This window comes from Zalophus californianus, chromosome 2, assembly GCF_009762305.2.
Source record: "Zalophus californianus isolate mZalCal1 chromosome 2, mZalCal1.pri.v2, whole genome shotgun sequence".
NCBI lineage: Eukaryota > Metazoa > Chordata > Mammalia > Carnivora > Otariidae > Zalophus > Zalophus californianus.
In genome coordinates this window covers 66,481,929-66,501,224 of record NC_045596.1, presented here as the reverse complement: position 1 = coordinate 66,501,224, position 19,296 = coordinate 66,481,929, and the positions used below count along the sequence as shown (strand labels likewise).

The window sequence follows — 19,296 nt, the reverse complement described above, 5'->3', positions numbered from 1 at the left end:
CTCACCAATAAATTTGTAAAATCTGTAAATGCAGATGATCCAGTGGGCTTTACTTTTCCATTTGTAGATTGGCGGAGTTTTACCATCGCTGATAGACTAGAAGGTTTGTCTTCAAGGATTATCATTGGTAACAGTATGCTGTATTCTTTGACCTCAGTAGCTTCATGAGGTTATACCGTAAGAACATCTGTTTGGAAATTTGATGATAAAGGTACGAATAATTATATGACCTCAACTTTATCAAGACCCCTTTTTCGAGTCAGTTAAAGTAGTTGGAGTCTTGGGTGCACAGGTAAAGTGTGCTTAAAGTAACACTTTGTTGGGGCGCCTGAGTGGCCCAGTTGGTTAAGGTTAAGTGTCTGCCTTCGGCTCAGGTCATGATCCCAGGGTCCTGGGATTGAGCCCCGCATCAGGCTCCCTGCTCAGCGGGGAGTCTGCTTCTCCCTCTCCCTCCGCCTGCCGCTCCCCCTGCTTGTGTCCATTCTCTCTCTCTCTCTCTGACAAATAAATAAAATCTTTTTTTTTTTAAAGTAACACTTTGTTTGCTTCCATGAGATTGTAAGTTTTCAAATGGCCAGGTCTTCTCTTGATGATTTACAGCTGGAGGACTTACAGAAGAACCGAAGTGTCACCAGCGGGAGCACCACAAATGTTTGCGACAGGTCAGGTTCTCTCTGAGGAAGAAGGAAAGCTTCAGAGAAGCAGGGGACAGAGCAGCATTTTCAGCCTGTGACTCTGTGCTGACGAGTCTCCACGATACAGTCTCACTCATGCCACAGATGGGGTGAAAGAGAGTGAAGCTCACTCAAACTTTGGGAATATTTATTGCAAGAAAAGGACACACAATAGACGTGCAGAGTACAGAGAGCTCGTATTGGCTCTCTAGGAGGATTTGACCATCTGGATAACAGCTTTGGAAATCATTTGGATAAATGATACCATTTGGAGGAGAGCCTTCCAAACTAAATCTAAATGCCAGAACCCCTTCAAGAAGGTTTGTGCAATTTTGGCTCTTTTCCTCCTGTTGTCAGAAACTCATGAGGTGCCATTGTTCCAGATAGAGTTTACCATTTGGGACACAGGAACGATCCTAAGTTTCTTTACTCTGAGGTATTATTGGAAGATTAATATCAATGGAGTAAATATTACACAGAATAAAAAAAAAGAAGTATAATTCAGAATGCAAAGATGAAAGTATCTTAGGAGTATGGAGTGCTCCTTCCCCACGCCCCCTCTTTTCCTTAAAAAGGCAAGGAAAAATGTCCTCTTAGCTGGTAGATATGGTGTTGCTATAGCTCAGGGAAAGGGTAGAAGGTGTCCTTGCTAGGAAATGTAAGTAAAATCTGGGTGATACTTTCTAATGTGACTGGAAGCAATGGGCCAGTTTATTTTACTGGTGTCTGGAAGGATAGAAGAAAGAGAACCCTCTCCGTTTCAACTTTTAATTCTCAGATAACACTGAGGCAGTGAAGAGAGTTAATTTAATAGACCTATTCATTTATTCTTTGCAGAGGTACTTCCAGTCAAATATCTAAACTTATTAAGCCAGAACAGCTCAGAGAGGATTATGAAACGTTATTTCCTGCCACCTCCAGAATCCTCCTCCAGTGCAGAGAGTAGAGAATGCATCGGTGTTGTTTCTTTACTGCAGGTTTCTTTGGTCACATTATAAGCTGCTTATGGGCTAAAGAAGGACAAATAGATTATTTTGGACAAGAAGAGAAAAAAGTATATGTAACAGAGTCCTCTACTGCGGTTGTAATACAGTCCCACCAGGGAGGGAGAAAGAAGTAACAGGACCGAGATATGTCAGATGGGGCATTCATAGGTTAACGATACCGGAAACAATACCAAATAACTCAAAGATGGCTAGGAGGTGATGTAGGTAAGGGAGCCTTCCACACACACACACACACACACACACACACACACACACACACGCACGCACACTTCGTTGTTCTGTTCTTAAGCTCATGCTTATCAGTTGCCAGAACAACCTGGCATGGTAGGGTGTATTATGACTAAAGTATATGTTCTCCATTACAAGACTCTTCCTTTACTATTTCAGAAAACTGATTTAGATCATCACATATTCCCTGATCCTTGTCAAAGTGATTTCTAAACTGTCTAGGGTCTAACCCACTTCAATAAGACAATAGAGATCTATAGTTTAAAAAGACATAAACATGGGGTGCCTGGGTGGCTCAGCTGGTTAAGCATTGGACTCTTGATTTCAGCTCAGGACATGATCCCAGGGTCCTGAGATTGAGCCTCACGTCAGGCTCTGCGCTGAGAGTGTTGCCTGCTTAAGATTCTCTCTCTTGCTCTCCTTCTGCCCCTTTCCCCTCTCCCCAGCTCGTACTCTCAAATAGATACATACATACATACATACATACATACATACATACATACAGAGATATAACTAGGGGTGCCTGGCTGGCTTAGTTAGTAGAGCATGTGACTATTGATCTTGGAGTCATGAGTTCAAGCCCCACATTGGGCACAGAGCTTACTTAAAAAAAAAATTAAACTTTTGCTCTGCAAAAGACCCTGTTAAGTGCCAAGACAATTCAATGGAGGAAAAGACAGTCTTTTAAACAAATTGTTCTGGATATGCAAATGAATGAAGTTACCTTACACCACTGGCAAAAATTAACTGAAAATGTATCAAAGACCTAAAAGGGAAGAGCTAAAGCTCTAAAACACCAAAGATATATAAATGGCCAATAGGCACATGAAAAGACACTCAATCAACATCACTGATCATTAGGGAAATGCAAATCAAATGGCTACAGAAAATAACATTGGTGAGGATGTGGAGAAATTACAGCCCTTCCTACACTGCTGGTAGGAATGTAAAATGATACAACTACTCTGGAAAAAGGTTGATGGATTCTTTAAACATGCAGGGGTGCCTGGGTGACTCAGTCAGTTAAGTGTGGCCTTCAGCTCAGGTCATGATCCCAGGGTCCTGGGATCGAACCCTGCATCAGGCTCCCTGCTTGGCTGGGAGTCTGGTTCTCCCTCTCCCTCCGCCCCTCTCCCTGCTTGTGATCTCTCTCTCTCTCTCTCTCTGTCAAATAAATAAATAAAATCTTAAAAAAAAAAACTAAACATGCAATTATCATACAACCCAGTACTTGCAGTTGTGGGCATTTAGTCCGGAGAAATAAAAACTTACATTGACACCAACACCCATATGCTAATTTTCTATAGCTCCTTTATTTGCAATAACCAAAAACTTGAAACAACCCAGATGTCTTGTAATGGATGAATAAGTAAATTTGTAGATGCATACCATAGAATGCTACCCAGCAATAAAAGGTACCAAACTACTGATAAACACAAACTGTAGATGAATCTCCAGGGAATTACGTTGAGTAGAAAAAAGTCAATCCCAAAGGTTGCATACTATACGATTCCATTTTTATAACATTTTGAAATGATAAAATTATAGACATGGAGACAGGATTCGTGATTGCCAGGGATTAGAAAGGAGGGTGTGGGGAAGGAAGGTGGGTGTGATTATCAAAGAGCAACAGAAGAAATTCTTGAGGTCCTGTAACTCATGTCATATTGGTTCCCCTTTTAGGAGCAACTGTATGTTCTACTTCTGGACTGTGGTGGTGATCATACAAATCTACACATGTGGTAAAATTGCATAAAACTAAATACACACACACAGAAAGAAGTACATACAAAACTGGTGAAATCTGGATGAAGTCAAGGACTGTATCAATGTCAATATCTTGGTTGTTGATATTGTACTATATGGTTGGACAGGATGTTACCATCGAGGAGATAGAAGGATATACAGGATCTCTGTGTATTATTTCTTACAACAGCATGTGAATTTGCCATTATCACCACCCTGGCAAGAACAGCGTGACCAATGTAAAATTCTGAAGAAGCTCCACAGTAGTTCCCTTGGAAGCTAACAATACCATTATCCATAGACTTACTCTTTTTACCTCCCAAGGCATCCCTTTAGGTTAAGAAAGGGCAATTTCATCTATCATTAGGCAAGCCTTACCGTATGGTTTTCCCAGAATTTGGTATTAGTTTGCCCTATGAGAATGAAACTAGTAGGGGCGCCTGGGTGGCTCAGTCGGTTAAGCATCTGCCTTCAGCTCAGGTCATGATCCCAGGGTCCTGGGATCAAGACCCACGTCAGGCTCCCTGCTCAGTGGGGAGTCTGCTTCTCCCTCTCCCACTCCCCTTGCTTGTGCTCTCTCTCTCTCTTCTCTCTCTATCAAATAAATAAAAATCTTTAAAAATAAAAAAGAATTAAACTAGTAAAAATAAAATAACTTAGGACAGTAGCCATTAGCTATCTTAGATGCTTTTACAATAAGATAAGAAGAGCAATGCATACTGAAAGATATCAAAGGATGTCAGGGAGGATATCTGCATTCTTCTAGAAAAGCAGGAGCCCAGAGAGGAAGATCATATTAAGCTGTCCTGAGCCCTGCCCTGGAGGGCAAGTACCTCGGCCTCACACCAGCATTGATCTGCTTGGGACGGCTGCCACTCCCGGAGCATGTATTATGGGTCAGGTGCTCTACCTGCATTGTCATTAATTCTCAGCACAATCCTCCCAAATATGAAGTTATCAGCATACTTACTAAGGCTTAAGAGATGAAATAACAAGCCAGAGATCACACACGTGGTGAGTGACAGAGGTAGATTTCAGGCCTATGAACCACCATACCATTTCCATTCCACCATATTGCTCTTTAGAGGCAGCAAGCACATAAAACTATTGTAGCTTGATGCCGTGGTCTTAGAATTAGCTCATCAACTCTCTTCATTCTACTTTCCTGCTTCCACATTTTGATTGCCCAGATAGAGCTTCCGAAAGGGGAACCAGTGTGAGTATCTGTCCATTTGGCAGTTGTATTCCCCCCTGTACATGAACACGCTGGCATTGATTTGTTCACCGCTCTATTGTAAAAATGGTTAAGAGGCATGGGTTCCCCGCAGGCTGATGATTCTTGTGTGCTGGAGCATTCTGTTCCTGCAGACAGAGAAGATACCGTGCTTAGGTTAACCTCTAGGGTCCTACTCCCATGTGAGGGCACAGTCTTTGATGTCCTCCCTCATTTAAAATTCAGTCCTCATGCAGCAAGTTGGGGAAATGGTGTTACAGATGTAAGTAACTGGCCTAGACCCAGAGAGTTGATTACTGGCAACGTTAAGGTTGAGAACTAGGTCTCTGAACTCTTCCAGTGTAACCATTTCATCTGTGCTCATGCTGTCCAAGCATCCGATTTCAGGGGCAGATGTGGAATAATGGGTTTGCATGCTCAGTCCACATTCCAGTTTTCTGTACTCATGCTACATCTTTGGCCAATGATGAAATTATTTTTTGTAAGCAAAACTGATAGCTTTATTATAAGCCCACAATTTTCTGGACATAAATAAATGCATAGACACTGACTAGCCATAGTGGGTGTGCTTCAAATGTTCACCATCCTTCCATATTACAGAAACTGGGTAGGCACCGCTGGTTCCTACAGTAGCTTTTCTATATTGAATAGACTATTACATATAAATAGTTGTATTCATGAGACTTCACCTCAATTATTTCCACCACCTGGTATGGTATGTGCCACAAGCAGGATGTCAATCTTTGTGGATTGGATTGGATCGGAGTAGACTGGATTAAATTGATTGAAAGTGGTTCTAATGTCTTTTTTTTTTTTAAGATTTTATTTATTTATTTGACAGAGAGACACAGCGAGAGAGGGAACACAAGCAGGGGGAGTGGGAGAGGCAGAAGCAGGCTTCCCGTGGAGCAAGGAGCCCGATGTGGGGCTCGATCCCAGGACGCTGGGATCATGACCTGAGCTGAAGGCAGACACTTAACGACTGAGCCACCCAGGCGCCCCAGTTCTAATGTCTTTCAACTCTTAGCTACTGTCATTTATTTAACATCCCTACCCAGACGGCTGTTTAGACCACACCACAACTGGTCACAGATACATTATTAGTTTCGGGTGTGTGTCCCCTCACCTGAAAGATCTACTTTATCAGGCAGGTCACTTCTGGTAACCAAGACCTTCCTGACACCTTACTGGTAGCCAGCCTCCAGGGAGGGCCATGTTAGTTCTCTGATCGCAGGACTTGGGAGGTCCAGGGAGTGTCAGTGTGCAAAAGCAGATATCATGGAGGTGCTCAGATACATAGCAGTGCTGGTTCAAACTCGTAAGCAACTGGTGGTTCATGGGAAACTCAAAATAATGAGCAGTGCTAGCTCCTTAGAGATACCTATTAATTACATTACTCTTCTGTTTGGCAGGTCACCTGTGGAGGTCAATTTCTCATAGACACCCCTGCAGCTTCTCTTTTTCACTTCCATTTATGTGGGGAATCTTTTTATTCATTTATTTTTGCTTTCAAATTTAACACCCAAAATGCCTGACATCTGTTCTTGTTCCCCATTGTGTTCATTGGAGTTAATTTAAAATTATTCACAATGCATTGTTTTCCCAAAATTCATCTTTAGAGTCTTTGGAGATAGTTGCTCAATAACGTGTCACGAGAAAAGTTCAGATTTGCAAAGAATTTGTCATTTCCTCCTGCATTGCTAATTTATTTAGTAAGCATTTGTTTCTAGCATTCTTATCTGCCAAGCTGTAGACATATGTACATGCCAGATCCATAGAGCCATAAATCCAAAACTTAATAATCGCACTAAAAGTAGGTTGGAATAAACTTTGGTACCTAGCTCTTCTGAAAGTCCTCACCCCAACCCTTTTGTCCTTGCTTAAAAATATTGATGCTCATATAAGGATAACTGTGTTTATGAGAAGTTTCCCATTTAGTTCTCAACTAAGGCTCTGGAATATTTAAGCTAATGCTGGACAACTATCATCCTTGTTAACTGTTCAAGGGATTTCCACGAGCATAAGTGGCAGTAATAGATTGATTTGAATCCTGGTTTCATAAAATACACTCCTTTTCAGTTAAAGTAAACTCCCTTTCCGCCCTGTAAGAGTAAGGTGAATTTTTGCCTTAGTTATTAATGCCTGTTGATTTTATTTCAGTGGTACAGGCATGGATGGGAAGAAGTGCAGCGTATGGATGTTTTTACCTCTTGTATTTACTTTGTTTACTTCAGCTGGCTTATGGATAGTGTGAGTATTCTCTTATTTAATTATTTAAGGACTTGGCACAGTGTAGATCAAAATGTAGTTTTGATAGTATATGGCATAGCTATATAAGTGTATTTATAAATACTTTAAAATAGTGTTTACTAATTCGACCTTGCTAAAGTCCCCATTTGTCTTCCCTTCTATTACCCAAAGTAAAGAGCAAGAGTGAGTAATAAATTATGCAAAGCAGGTAGTGAAGAATACTGGTTTTATTTTGTGTTCCTGTGTTCTTTTGGTAATGAACGTTCTATAAACTGGTGATAGGGATTCACTGTTTTCAAGATTTGCTCATTATTCTCACATGCTAAAGATTCCATTCACAGTCCAGTGCATAGTCCGGTATGACTGGGTTTGGTACTCAGCTTATCACAGAATGCTCCCACACTTGCTTATTTCAAGTACTATTTCACTTCCAGCAAATTATTTTAGTTCCCTTGCAGTTCACCGAGAGAGGTGGACACACTCCTGAGAAATTAGAAAATTTGAATTCTAATTTTAGTTTCCTCAAAGTTATATAAGGTCTTATTTCTTTGTTTTCCCAGTTTCCAGATTATAATGATTACCATCAATTTGGAGGGTGTTTTGAAAATTCAAGAAATAGTATTAATCACATTTGAATTGTAAAGAGCCTTGTAAGTGATCTGTAGGTAAACATTATAGCAAAAGAAATTTTTCCCAGCTGGGAAAAACAATGAATATGATTTAATGTGACTAATCTAGTAAAACTGGGAAACAAATGAGTCTTTTTAAAAATTTTTGTTTTATAAACTTTACTTGTTCTTTCTTCGTAGATACTTTATAGCTGTGGAAGATGACAAAATTTTCCCATTAAATTCAGCTGAAAGGTAAAGCCGATCTCTGGGTAATTCACTGTTTATCAGTAGACTTAATAAAACTCTTGCCACTGGTGAGGTTAAACTGTGCACAAATGACTGTACTTTAACTTGTGCTTTTTCTTTTCCAGGAAACCGGGCGTGAAGCATGCACCCTATATAAGGTAACTCGATAGCTCTTTTGATCTGTTGGATCCTAGGAGAAGTTGGGAGATGACTTAGTTTGGGCTACTGGGTCGCTAATAAACAAAAATTTATGTCTCACAGCTTCTTGGGAGGCTGGAGGTCCAAGATCAGGGCGCCAGCCGTCGGGTCTTGATGAGGGCCCTCTTCTGGGCTGTAGATGGCCATCCTCTGATTGTGTCCTCCCACGGCAGAAATGGGACGAGACAGCTCTCTGGGATCTCTTTTATAAGGGCACGAATCCCACTCAGAAGGGCTCGACCGTCATGACCTGAGTATCTCCCAAAGCCCCCACCTCCTCATAGCATCACATTGGGGGTTAGGATCTCGACATAACGAGTTTTGAAGGGACACAGACCACTGAAGGTGGCAGATTTTAAGATAGTAGTAATAAAGCATGTCATTATTTTTCAAGTATTGCAGGTGACGAGCCTCCTGCAAGCTGTGTGTTTAGTCAAGTCATGAACATGGCAGCATTCCTAGGTAAGAAGGGTGAAAGAACACTTGGTGTGCTTTGGTACTTTTCTTTTTTATTTTAAATCTTCCCAAACCCACATCAAAAGCACGGTGGGCTTAGCTGACAATCTGGTATCATATCATGTCAATATGCCGAAGCTGGCTTTTTGTTTTGAGGGTCTTTTTTCTCGCACTTTCATGTTCACCCTGCTTACCTTACATCTTCTCTTCCCCTTATCATCTTTATCACTTCAGTGTTTTCTTGACTTTATTTCTGTTGCCATGTGAAATACTGTATTTCACGTGCCAAAAAATTCCTGCATGACAGTGTAGTAATGGTGCAATACATTTGTGTCAAGAAGAATGCCTTATTTATTTCTTCACTGGCAAGGATGACAAATGCATGGGCTTTGTGATAAATACTGATGTGTGCAGACACTGTCTTTAGATCTAAAGGTCAGCATTAACATGGGTGATGCTGTCTCCTGTACATGTATACACATAACTAAGATGGCAAGTGGAGGTGTAGGTTAAAAAAAAAAAAAAGAAGAGACCTTTGGTGCTCAGGTCTGGTCCCCGTTCCGTTCTTTTCCTTCAGGGCCCAAGACCATCATTTCACATCCTGTCGCCTTTGTTCTGCGAGCATTTCCTTCCGAGGATTGAGGGAACCAGCCATTCCCTCTGTCCTTTCCCACGTCCCCCTTGGATACCATCTCCCCAAGGCCAGTGTCCTCGGTGTCTTTCAAAGGGTCGGCTAATATCATCGCTGGCATGCTGTAGGGGATTGGGCCAGTGACAGCTCAGTTTTTCAACAACTGCTTTCTGGAAATGGTTCTTTTGGATGGTGAGAATTTCAGCCTTGGTGGCACCTGTCCCCCAAAGAGGTGACCTATTATTTCATCTATGTAGAACTCCACCCCAAAAAAGTTCTACTCGTTTTTAAGATGTTATTTTTTTAACGTTTGCGGTAGGAAAAGGAAAGACCTATAGAACTCACTGGAAAATCAAGGGAGATGGTTGGTCCAACATGCAACATAGGCACAATCTTGGTATAGAAGGCTCAGAACATGAGAAACATGGAGAGCGTTCCCAGGGAGGCCTAGGAGGCCTCTCTTGAACCTGTGGAATTCAATGAAAAGTACACTGGGGGACTTGTCTGCAGTTACTAAAGTTCCTCCCTGGAGCTAACTCTATGTGGGTCAAAACCTTTCACCACCCAGGCGTCCCCAAAACATAGTCCATTTTGCCTGAGCAGGAGGTGTCTGAAAGGCATGGACTGCCAAGCCACCGCTAAGGAGGAGGTCAGATACAACCCTAATGCCGAAGTTGCCGAGTCTTTGAAGCACTCTCCTCGTCGTGTCCTTGGTAGGCAGGATTTTCATGTCTCGGCTATTCCCCGGTTCTGGAAAAGGCGGTACCTACTGCAGCTGACGCACACTTGGGCACCAGTGTCAGTCCTGGCCAGTCGGGTTCTGTCTTCCCTGCCATCAGCCTCAGCTATCATGGGCTTTAATTCTCACTTTTTTTTTCCTACTCTTGACACCAAGGCATAAATGACTGCTAAGGAGCTATTTGCATTTAAGAGAACACAGAGCCCCCCCGGGAGAGAATCTTGAATCGCAAGGTCAGGGACCTTTCCCAGTCAGCCTGCAGTCACACCACGTAGGCCTGCAGGTCGGTACCTACTCATATGATCTTCCCCACGGGGTGCAATAATAGCAATAATTAATAGCAGTCATTTATATTCCAGGCATGATGCTAAGTGCTTTGCAAATACCACCTCATCTAATCACGAGACACAGGAGACTGCCCTTATTAAAAAGCTGTCACAAGCTGTTTGTCCTCCACTTGGGCTTTAAAGACACCAATGAACATGGTGGAAGCCACATATTGCTTCCTTCACATTCTTAAGATAATTTGATATTTCCCCATAGTCTTTAGTGTATAATCTTCAAAATGCCAATTTGCACAGCTCACAAATGTATCCAGTTATAAAGCTGATGATTAACTAATTATAAAAGCATTTCCAAAAACAAAGTAATGAAAACAAGCTCCCCTCTTCCAGAGGACATTCGTCATCATCTTATTCTCCGGCCCTCCCCTGTTCCCGCAAGAAGCACTTAAGCCTTTACTAGCGCTCGCTCTGAGGTATTGCAGTATCCAGTGTTTATTCTTTATTGTCTTCCGGCATTTCGGTGCCATCTGGTAGACACGAAACTGATGAAGATTAGTGTTCAGTGGGAGGAAACCAACAATTATTTATTTATCAACTCTGGGAGTGAAAAAGAATCCATTTACTAATGATTCTTGCCTCAAGTGGAGGAGGCTTTCATCTCCCCAGGCCAGGCCCTGTTAGACCTCGGACTTTTACTTTAGATGGCATCATTGACTTTAAGGAACAACATGGACTGCCTAGAAATCACTGCTTTTTGGCAGAAATCTAGATTCTAATTTACAATCTACAGGTTAGTGTAGCATTTATTAAAATCAGCAAAGATCTTCTGTCTTTTTGATGTACTAATCAAAGATCGAACTCAAGTATTTTCTTTACCGAATTAGTTATACACTTTGTCCCAAATCCGCACTTTTATTTCCCCAGGGCGGCGGGGAAAGAGACCTAAGACAAATTTCTTGAAAGGAATATTCTTTTCTGCCCTGAACAGGTTGTGAGGATAAAGCTGATAGGCTGAATGATCTCAGTCACTTAATAGCAGCTGCTCTCTCTCCTTCAGCCAAAACACACTGATTGCTGGGTTCTCCTGCAGTCATAAAAAGGAATTATTGATGCATAAACAATAAAACTAAACAAATGAACAAAGAATTTGGCCAGGCACCAATTTAGAACTGCAATGAAGAGCTGCCGTTTTGAGTTTGAACTTTAAAAACCCAACCAGGGGTGCCTGGCTGGCTCAGTCGGTAGAGCATGCGACTCTTGATCTCAGGGTTGTGAGTTCAAGCCTCATGTGAGGTGTGGAGCCCACTTTAAAAATAAATAAATAAATAAATAAATAAATAAATAAATAAATAAATAAATAAATAAATAAATAAATAAAAATAAAGGCCCAGTCAGCCTCACAATATTTAGTAAAGAAAATAGGCATTTATTCTACTCTTTGTGTTCTTTTAAAATAGATAAATAGGGGATACTTATATAGCAAAGGACTATTCCAAATACCATAAACAACAGAAGGGTGGGTTTTAAAAATCTTTTCTAAAACTGTTAATAAAATCTAAAAATTTTTTTAAAGATTTTATTTATTTATTTGACAGAGAAAGAGAGAGAGAGCAAGCAGGGGGAGTGGGAGAGGGAGAAGCAGACTCCCTGATGAGCAGGGAGCCCCATGCAGAGCTCGGTCCCAGCACCCTGGGATCATGACCTGAGCCGAAAGCAGACACTTAACCTACTGAGCCACCCAGGCGCCCCTAAAATCTAAAATTTTTATTGAAACTAAAAGACATATCTTCTGATCAGAACATTAATGTAGTAAAAAATTGTTCAGCATATATAAAGACAGCTTTGAAATCACTCCACTGCCCAGAAGTCTTTCTCAAGCATGTATAATTAAATCACTACTGGGTTGAAAAGGACTTAATAACCGATAATCTGAATCTGCCTCTATTAAACCTGTTAATAAAACTGTTAAAGGACCAGAAGCTTGTAATTTCCACCACCTGAAAATTTCGACTAGAATCTTTTTCTTTCTTTCTTTCTTTCTTTTTTTTTTAATGTAGCCTCTATGACCAATGTGGTGAACTCACAACCCTGAGATCAGGAGTCACACGCTCTACTGACTGAGCCAGCCAGTTGCCCATAGAATCTATTTTTGAAGGAAAATTTGCCTAGTCTGAGCTGATTAATAATGGTGTTAATAGGTAAAGAGGGCAGAGTGTGGTGTTTGGAATGCCGTTCTGGAAGTTAGGAGTGTTGGGTTGAATTCATGTCTCCAAGTAGGTTTCTGTTTCCTGCTTAATTTCATCATCTGTTCATGATAAAATTATTTCTCATCATATTACAAGTGGGAAGGCTAGCAGGGCTGGGACCAGAAGATGATACATGTCCTGTGTTTACCAGGGAGAAATGAGTAACACAGAATATGGCCACTGACCCTCTTGCTCTGGGCACAAGGGAACAAACTGACCCGACAGGTAAAAAGGAGAGCCATCTGTGTCTGCTTCAGCAGTGCTTTAGGGCTTAAGCCGAAGTTCTAGTACGATCCTATTCCCCCAAATTAAATGACATCCAGAGCTGCTAGAGTAATACTTTCCGCTAGTCATTTTAATTTAAGTGTTTTTAAAGATTTTTATTTATTTATTTGACAGAGGGGATTGAATACAAGCAGGGGGAGTGGCCGAGGGAGAAGCAGGCCCCCGCTGAGCAGGGAGCCCGAAGCAGGGGCTCGATCCCAGGACCCTGAGATCAGGACCTGAGCCGAAGGCAGACGCTTAACCGACTGAGCCACCCAGGCGCCCTCACTAGTCATTTTTAAAAGAAATGAAATGTGCTGTCTTGGTATTCGGTCATTATGTCCTAATATCCATACACAGTTAATAGCAAGTGTCTCCTGTGGTGCCCTGTGTTGAGGATTCTGGTCTTAATCTAGAGACCTCTTTATCTGATGATCACTTAGGGCTTATGTGGAATTTCTCCTTCGCTTCCTCCTCCTATTCCTATTTTAAAAAGTAGGAAGAAGTTGTGCTGATTTTTTCATCCTCTAGGATACTTGTTGTCATTATTAATAGACTCTGATGTATTATAATTTCTAACTAGGTCCCTCAAACCATTAGGTTTGGACTCTTTCAACTCAAGTATCATTTATAAATTCTATGACTTCTAGTGGGAGTTAGACGAAGCGTAAATATACTAAAAGCTAAGTCAGAGCTGAACAATTTGAGATTTTATAAATTACGGTTTACTACTATTTTGTTTCTAAAATCCAAATCTTAACCAAGTTGTATACACCACTCTTTGATCAGAGGTACTTGGAACTGAAAATCAACTTGCTGAGCTTAACTTTGTAGCTTCCCACTATGACATTCAGCAAATTTAGGAAATGCAAATTTATGGAAGGGTTTTCTTTATTAATGACTACTAATAAGGGCCTATAATGAAGATACAAACCTTTAGCAAATAATTACCTACTTAATTGCTGTATAAATAGGATAATTCTTGAATTTCTAATTGTCTTCCCTGATAAAACTTAGTGTCAAAATAAATTGTCTTAGGAAGTAGAAAGTGCATTTCCTTATATGTAGATATAACTTATATTAACTGCAAGCACTTTTTTTCCACTTATTTGTAGACTAACCTCTCCCAGCTTTTTGTATAAATATGAAAATACCCCTGCACTAAGCAATTACTAAAAGGGGATTCTTATATTCATGGCTTGAGTATGGACCATCCTCAAGGTTGCTATTAGAAGACAGGTTTGAGGTGTGCCTGGCTGGCTCAGTTGAAGAGCATGTGATTCTTGATCTCAAGGTTGTGAGTTCGAGCCCCACATGGGGTATAGAGATTACTTAAATAAATAAAACCTTAAAAAAAAGAAGTTAGGTTTAAATCTAGGTAAATTCCTTCATTCTTTCTGATTCTCCCATAACAATGTGCTTCGAAAGATGGAGTGGGTTTTCAAAGTGAGTAACATCATAGAAGTCTTGAGCTTTCATCATATAATCAGCGTGATTTTCAGTACATACCAAACCCCCAGACCTATGTTAAAATTCAGATTTCATAATTTGATTACTATAACTGCTCTAATTTAGATCGACTATCCTTGTCCTTTGACAGTGGACACCTCCAGATAGAATTAGAGGGAAGTGGGAATAAACCAGTAATCAAGGGATTTGTACACTTGCCTTGTCTTCTTCCTGTCTCCAGGAATGATTTCTGGCACAGGGACCAGCGGGTGTGTCTGGAGATGGACCCATCTTCTTCCCTGTGTCTGCTCTAACACTGTGAAACTAAAGGGGGGGAGGTGAATTAGTGAACTCTTGAGCCATGGATTGTCTTTATTCCTGTCTTAATTGTTGTGTGAGGCCTCTGCAATGTTCTCCCAAGCCAATGTGTCCTGGGCTGACCTTGTTTTTGAAAACTCTGTGAACAACCCTTGCACCACTCAAATAACATATAGCACTGCTGTTTCAACTCCTCTCTGCCTCCCCCAAAGTAGGCATAGTAAAACATCCAAATGATCATGAGCATCACGTGAAAAATTTCTTTTAGAAATTATCTGCCATTTCAGAGATTTAAAAGTGCACCATGGCGCAAAGTTTAATCTTGCACATTGGGGCTTTAGAACTCTGCCTCAGAATCTAGCTTCATGATTTAGATTTTTAAATGTTAACATTTTGTTTTATCCCCAGCTCTCGTGGTAGCTGTTCTGCGCTTCATACAGCTGAAACCCAAGGTTTTAAATCCATGGCTGAATATTAGTGGATTGGTGGCACTGTGTCTGGCCTCCTTTGGGATGACCTTACTCGGTAATTTTCAGGTACTTCATTTGGCCTTTTTCACCTCCTTCTCCCCCTTCGCCTAGAGGGTGGTCATAGCCACTGATTCTGCACAAATCTTTTAAATAATGCTAGTGGTGGTTCCTATTAAGCACAGGTCCTCCAGCAGTCAGTGCTTCTGGTCCTCGGCCCCATCTGCTGATGTTGGCACTGCACGTGTGAGGGCGCTCACTCTGCACTGGAAGTACAGCACCGCTATGGGGAAAAGTAGCCTCTACAATCGCAGTGTATCTTCGACAGAGGATTTCAAAATGCTCTATACTTTTTCTCATAGAAAAATTGTCTCCTAATGTAACATTCTAGAAAACTAATATGATCATGGCCTTTCTAAAATTAAACACTGAAGGGGCCGCTGGGTGGCTCAGGCGTTAAGCGTCTGCCTTCGGCTCAGGTCATGATCTCAGGGTCCAGGGATCGAGCCCCGCATTGGGCTCCCTGCTTGGCGGGAGGCCTGCTTCTCCCTCTCCCACTCCCCATGCTTGTGTTTCCTCTCTCGCTGTGTCTCTCTGTCAAATAAATAATAAAATCTTTTAAAAATTAAATTAAATTAAACACTGAATATCCTTTTTGGATAAAAGCTTGCATTTCATATGAGCAAGCTCACGTGGGACTCAAGTTTGCAAACACAGAATTTCTCTAGAACACCTAAGACTTGTATAAAGGTCTACTAACACTAACTCTTCTGCCCAGACATTTAGAAGCCTGAGATCACAACATTTAAGAATCATTTCCCTAGGGGTGGCTCAGTTGGTTGAGCATCTGGCTCTCAATCTCAGCTCAGGTGTTGGTCTCAGGGTCATGAATCTGAGCCCTGTGCTGGGCTCCACGCTGGGTATGGAGCCTACTTAAAAAAAAAAAAAAAATTTCCCTTGCCAAGACCATCATCCACCTCTAGACTCAAACGACTCCATTTGTAAGACAGACGAGGAGCCCCCACACGGGAACAGTGGTTGTCTGATTGCCCATGGCTCGTTCCCTTCCCAGGGTCCTCCAACCTCTGCTTTATACCCTGGTGAGAAACTTCCTCCATCCTGACACCTCTCCCCATCTGTGGAGTGAAATCCAAATGGCAGAGGCATTTAAAAATATAGAGTAGTGGATTTTCTAAAACTGTGTCTCGTTCCACCCCTCAGTCCTGGTAATTCATTACACCAGGAAAACTCATTCCCCAGCACTTCGCCTGGCACAGAGGAGCAACGGAATAGTTCCTTTTGAATCGATGGGTCGTTTGACAGATCGGCAGTCCCACTCGTTCTTTTACTACTCTAGGGCCCATCCCCTATCAAGCCAGACTTACTGAGTGGCTGCTGCCTGGCTGTGCTGTAGGGGCTGTTTATAAACCTATTAACCGATTAACTCTATAAAAACCAGGGCCTGGATGGAAGTTACTGGGTAGACCTTTTAGTCTTTCCTAAAGTCCAGAGATTGGGTTGTTTCGGTGAACCACAAATACTCAAAACCATGAATGATGACACGACATATGAAGAACACTTTCTGGAATATCTACAGAGAATACAAAGGAAACAACAAATTAGTTGCCTGTGAAGAAACCAAGTGGCTAGCGTATGGGGTGGGAGACAGACTTTTCCATCCATACTCTATAATTTTTTAAAGTTTGAACCATGTAATTATACAATCTATTTTTTAAATTAAGTTTAAAATAATAAATGAATGGACTGTGTATATAACATGGAAAACCAATTGCCTAGAAGTAAAATTGTATTTGAGGAATTGTTATTTAAAGTAAGATTTGGGGCGCCTGGGTGGCTCAGTGGGTTAAGCATCTGCCTTCAGCTCAGGTCATGATCTCAGGGTCCTGGGATGGAGTCCTGAATCGAGGTCCTTGCTCGGGGGGCAGGGGGGGAGAGTCTGTTTCTCCCTCTACCCCCACCTGCCCCTCGTGCTCTTGCTCTCTCTCTGACAAATAAATAAAATCTTCAAAAATAAATGAGTAAATAAATAAATACAGGTGTCCTCCGCATTAAAAAAATATGTAAATAAATAAAGATTTGAAAATATGTCTTTTGAGCTAAGAGAGGAAAAAAGTGGCTTCTTCCAAAGAGGAAAAAATACTACAGCCAAAAACAATAGAAAAAATTGTAAAAGGAAAGCAATATTGATTTGATGCAACCATTATTCTCACAGCAATGTCAAACAATAAAATATCTGAAGACAATAGCAATTCAAAAAATATTTTACTATGTTGTAAGAGCCGTCTCTTCAACTATAGATTTTATTTTCTTATATGTGTAATTAAAAAATACATAATTGCTAAAGATGTTTTAAGGGACCAGTATATTATTTTTTTTAAAGATTATTTATTTGAGACAGAGAGCGAGCGAGCGAGCACAAGCAGGGGGCCTTACACGGGGCTCAATCCCAGGATCCTGAGATCATGACCTGAGTGGAAGGCAGACATTCAACCGACTGAGGCACCCGGGCACCCCGTGACCACTATATTAAAAAAGTGACCAGTATATTTTTGACATCAGTAGGCAATGGTTTGGAGAGTTTATGTCTTTAACCCTCAAATGAAATAACCCAAATGGGTCTCCTGTAACCTATTAACTCTATAAAAGCCTTGACCAGGAATCTTGAAACACTAATGTCCTTTAATGGATCTACAAATATGGAAAAAGCTTTTAGGTGACAATTTTATTATTATAAAAGGAAAATTCAACAAAATCCCATTAACAATGAATTGGTCACATTACACAGGCCAGTTTTGTAGGAGTAAGTGTTGTTAGCTGTCTATGTCAGTAAAATCTTGACCCGCTTAGAGTATGTCCTCTTCGATCACTAAAAACACAGCCAGATCCCGGGTCTCATTTCTTAGCCTGGAAAACAAAGTTTGGGGTGTATGTTTGTAGAAACTGACATTTCTCTTTTTGGTGTAACTGTTTTTCTTTTGCTTTTCTACACTTTTCTGGAAAATAAATTCAAAGAATAGATTACCACTGCCTGAGTGGGTTATTCTAAACAAATATTTTGAGGTCTGGGGGTACTATTTCTTTCCCTTTTCCCCCTCAGAGTTCAGACCATTTGAGAACAGACACAAAGAGCCAGTGAAGATGAAGGACTCTACTCTTTCCAAAATCTATCATCCCATTACTGAGACATCATTTTACCTATTTTTTTCTCCCTCAGGTGTTCCATTGGCCATCATGTCTTTTCTAAATGGGCCTCCTTGTCATTATCTGTTCCTCCCTTAGCTCACGAATGATGAAGAAATCCACAATGTCGGAACTTCCTTGACCTTTGGATTTGGCACGTTGACCTGCTGGATCCAGGCCGCACTGACACTCAAAGTCAACATCAAGAATGAAGGCCGGAAAGTTGGAATTCCACGAGTTATTCTCTCAGCATCTATCACTCTCTGTGTGGTCCTCTGTATCCTTTGAATGTGAAAAGAAGGTTCTCTGACAGTGAGAGTAAAACACAGATATGTAGATGAGAAAATCGCCATTTCCAATTCGTTAGGATATTGGTCAGATTATCTCAGAATCTTAGACAAAAGACAACAGGAATGGATATAAAAACAAAAACTCCCAGGCCTATTTTTTTATGCCAAAGAGGAGATGGAGAACTAAAAATAAAACAAGCTCTGCCTTCTCAAAATTGTTTCTGTCTGTAGGACGGGTGTTCCTTATCATTAACGATGTAAAAGTTTCCCTTGATGAAAAGCATAACGAAGATGGGGATTGTTTTTCCCTTACATCTTAAAAAAAAGTTAATTTGTGACTTTATTAATGGCCCTGTTATTTCGTTTAATTTTCAAAGGAGAACGGGGCAGTCCTCCTGTGTCACACCCTGGACTTCAACTTATCCACTAGGTAACAAGCAGAGAAACCAGGAAAAGCTTAATCCCAAATACGTCCCACGAGACTAGCCCAGGAGGGAGCACGGTGACCCCACCTACCGGTAGCGTGGCCCAATAGAAGAAGCCGGCCACTTCCAGTGCGACCAATCAGATCAGCCACTCGTTCTGTGGGGCAGAGTGATCTTAAGTGTTCACTCCAATAGGTTCTCCTCGGAAACCAGAGAGGAAGGGAATAAGGTTCCTAGGTGGTAGAATGTATAGCTAACCCGATTACATCTTCGGGCACGTAATCGCCAACATTTATTAGGCTGTTATTATGTGTTAGGCGTTATTCTAAGCA

General features: G+C 41.2%; 1 protein-coding gene across 7 annotated transcripts in view; it reads left to right on the top strand.

The window, feature by feature from the left end:
* Positions 1–19,296, top strand: part of TMEM150C (transmembrane protein 150C) — a 67,065-nt gene that overhangs the window by 45,223 nt on the left and 2,546 nt on the right. For 3 of the 7 annotated variants that reach the window (XM_027599856.2, XM_027599857.2, XM_027599855.2), the window contains exons 2-8: positions 601–994; positions 7,050–7,139; positions 7,949–8,002; positions 8,122–8,154; positions 8,589–8,656; positions 14,990–15,117; positions 18,349–18,526. In XM_027599856.2, the coding sequence (XP_027455657.1) occupies positions 933–994; positions 7,050–7,139; positions 7,949–8,002; positions 8,122–8,154; positions 8,589–8,656; positions 14,990–15,117; positions 18,349–18,526 (613 nt within the window). In that variant the 5' untranslated portion in view covers positions 601–932. Of the gene's footprint in view, positions 1–189; positions 212–600; positions 995–3,592; positions 3,652–7,049; positions 7,140–7,948; positions 8,003–8,121; positions 8,155–8,588; positions 8,657–14,989; positions 15,118–18,348; positions 18,527–19,296 lie in introns of those variants that run through there. The other 4 variants (XM_027599861.2, XM_027599859.2, XM_027599858.2 and 1 more) reach the window with 3 other exon arrangements.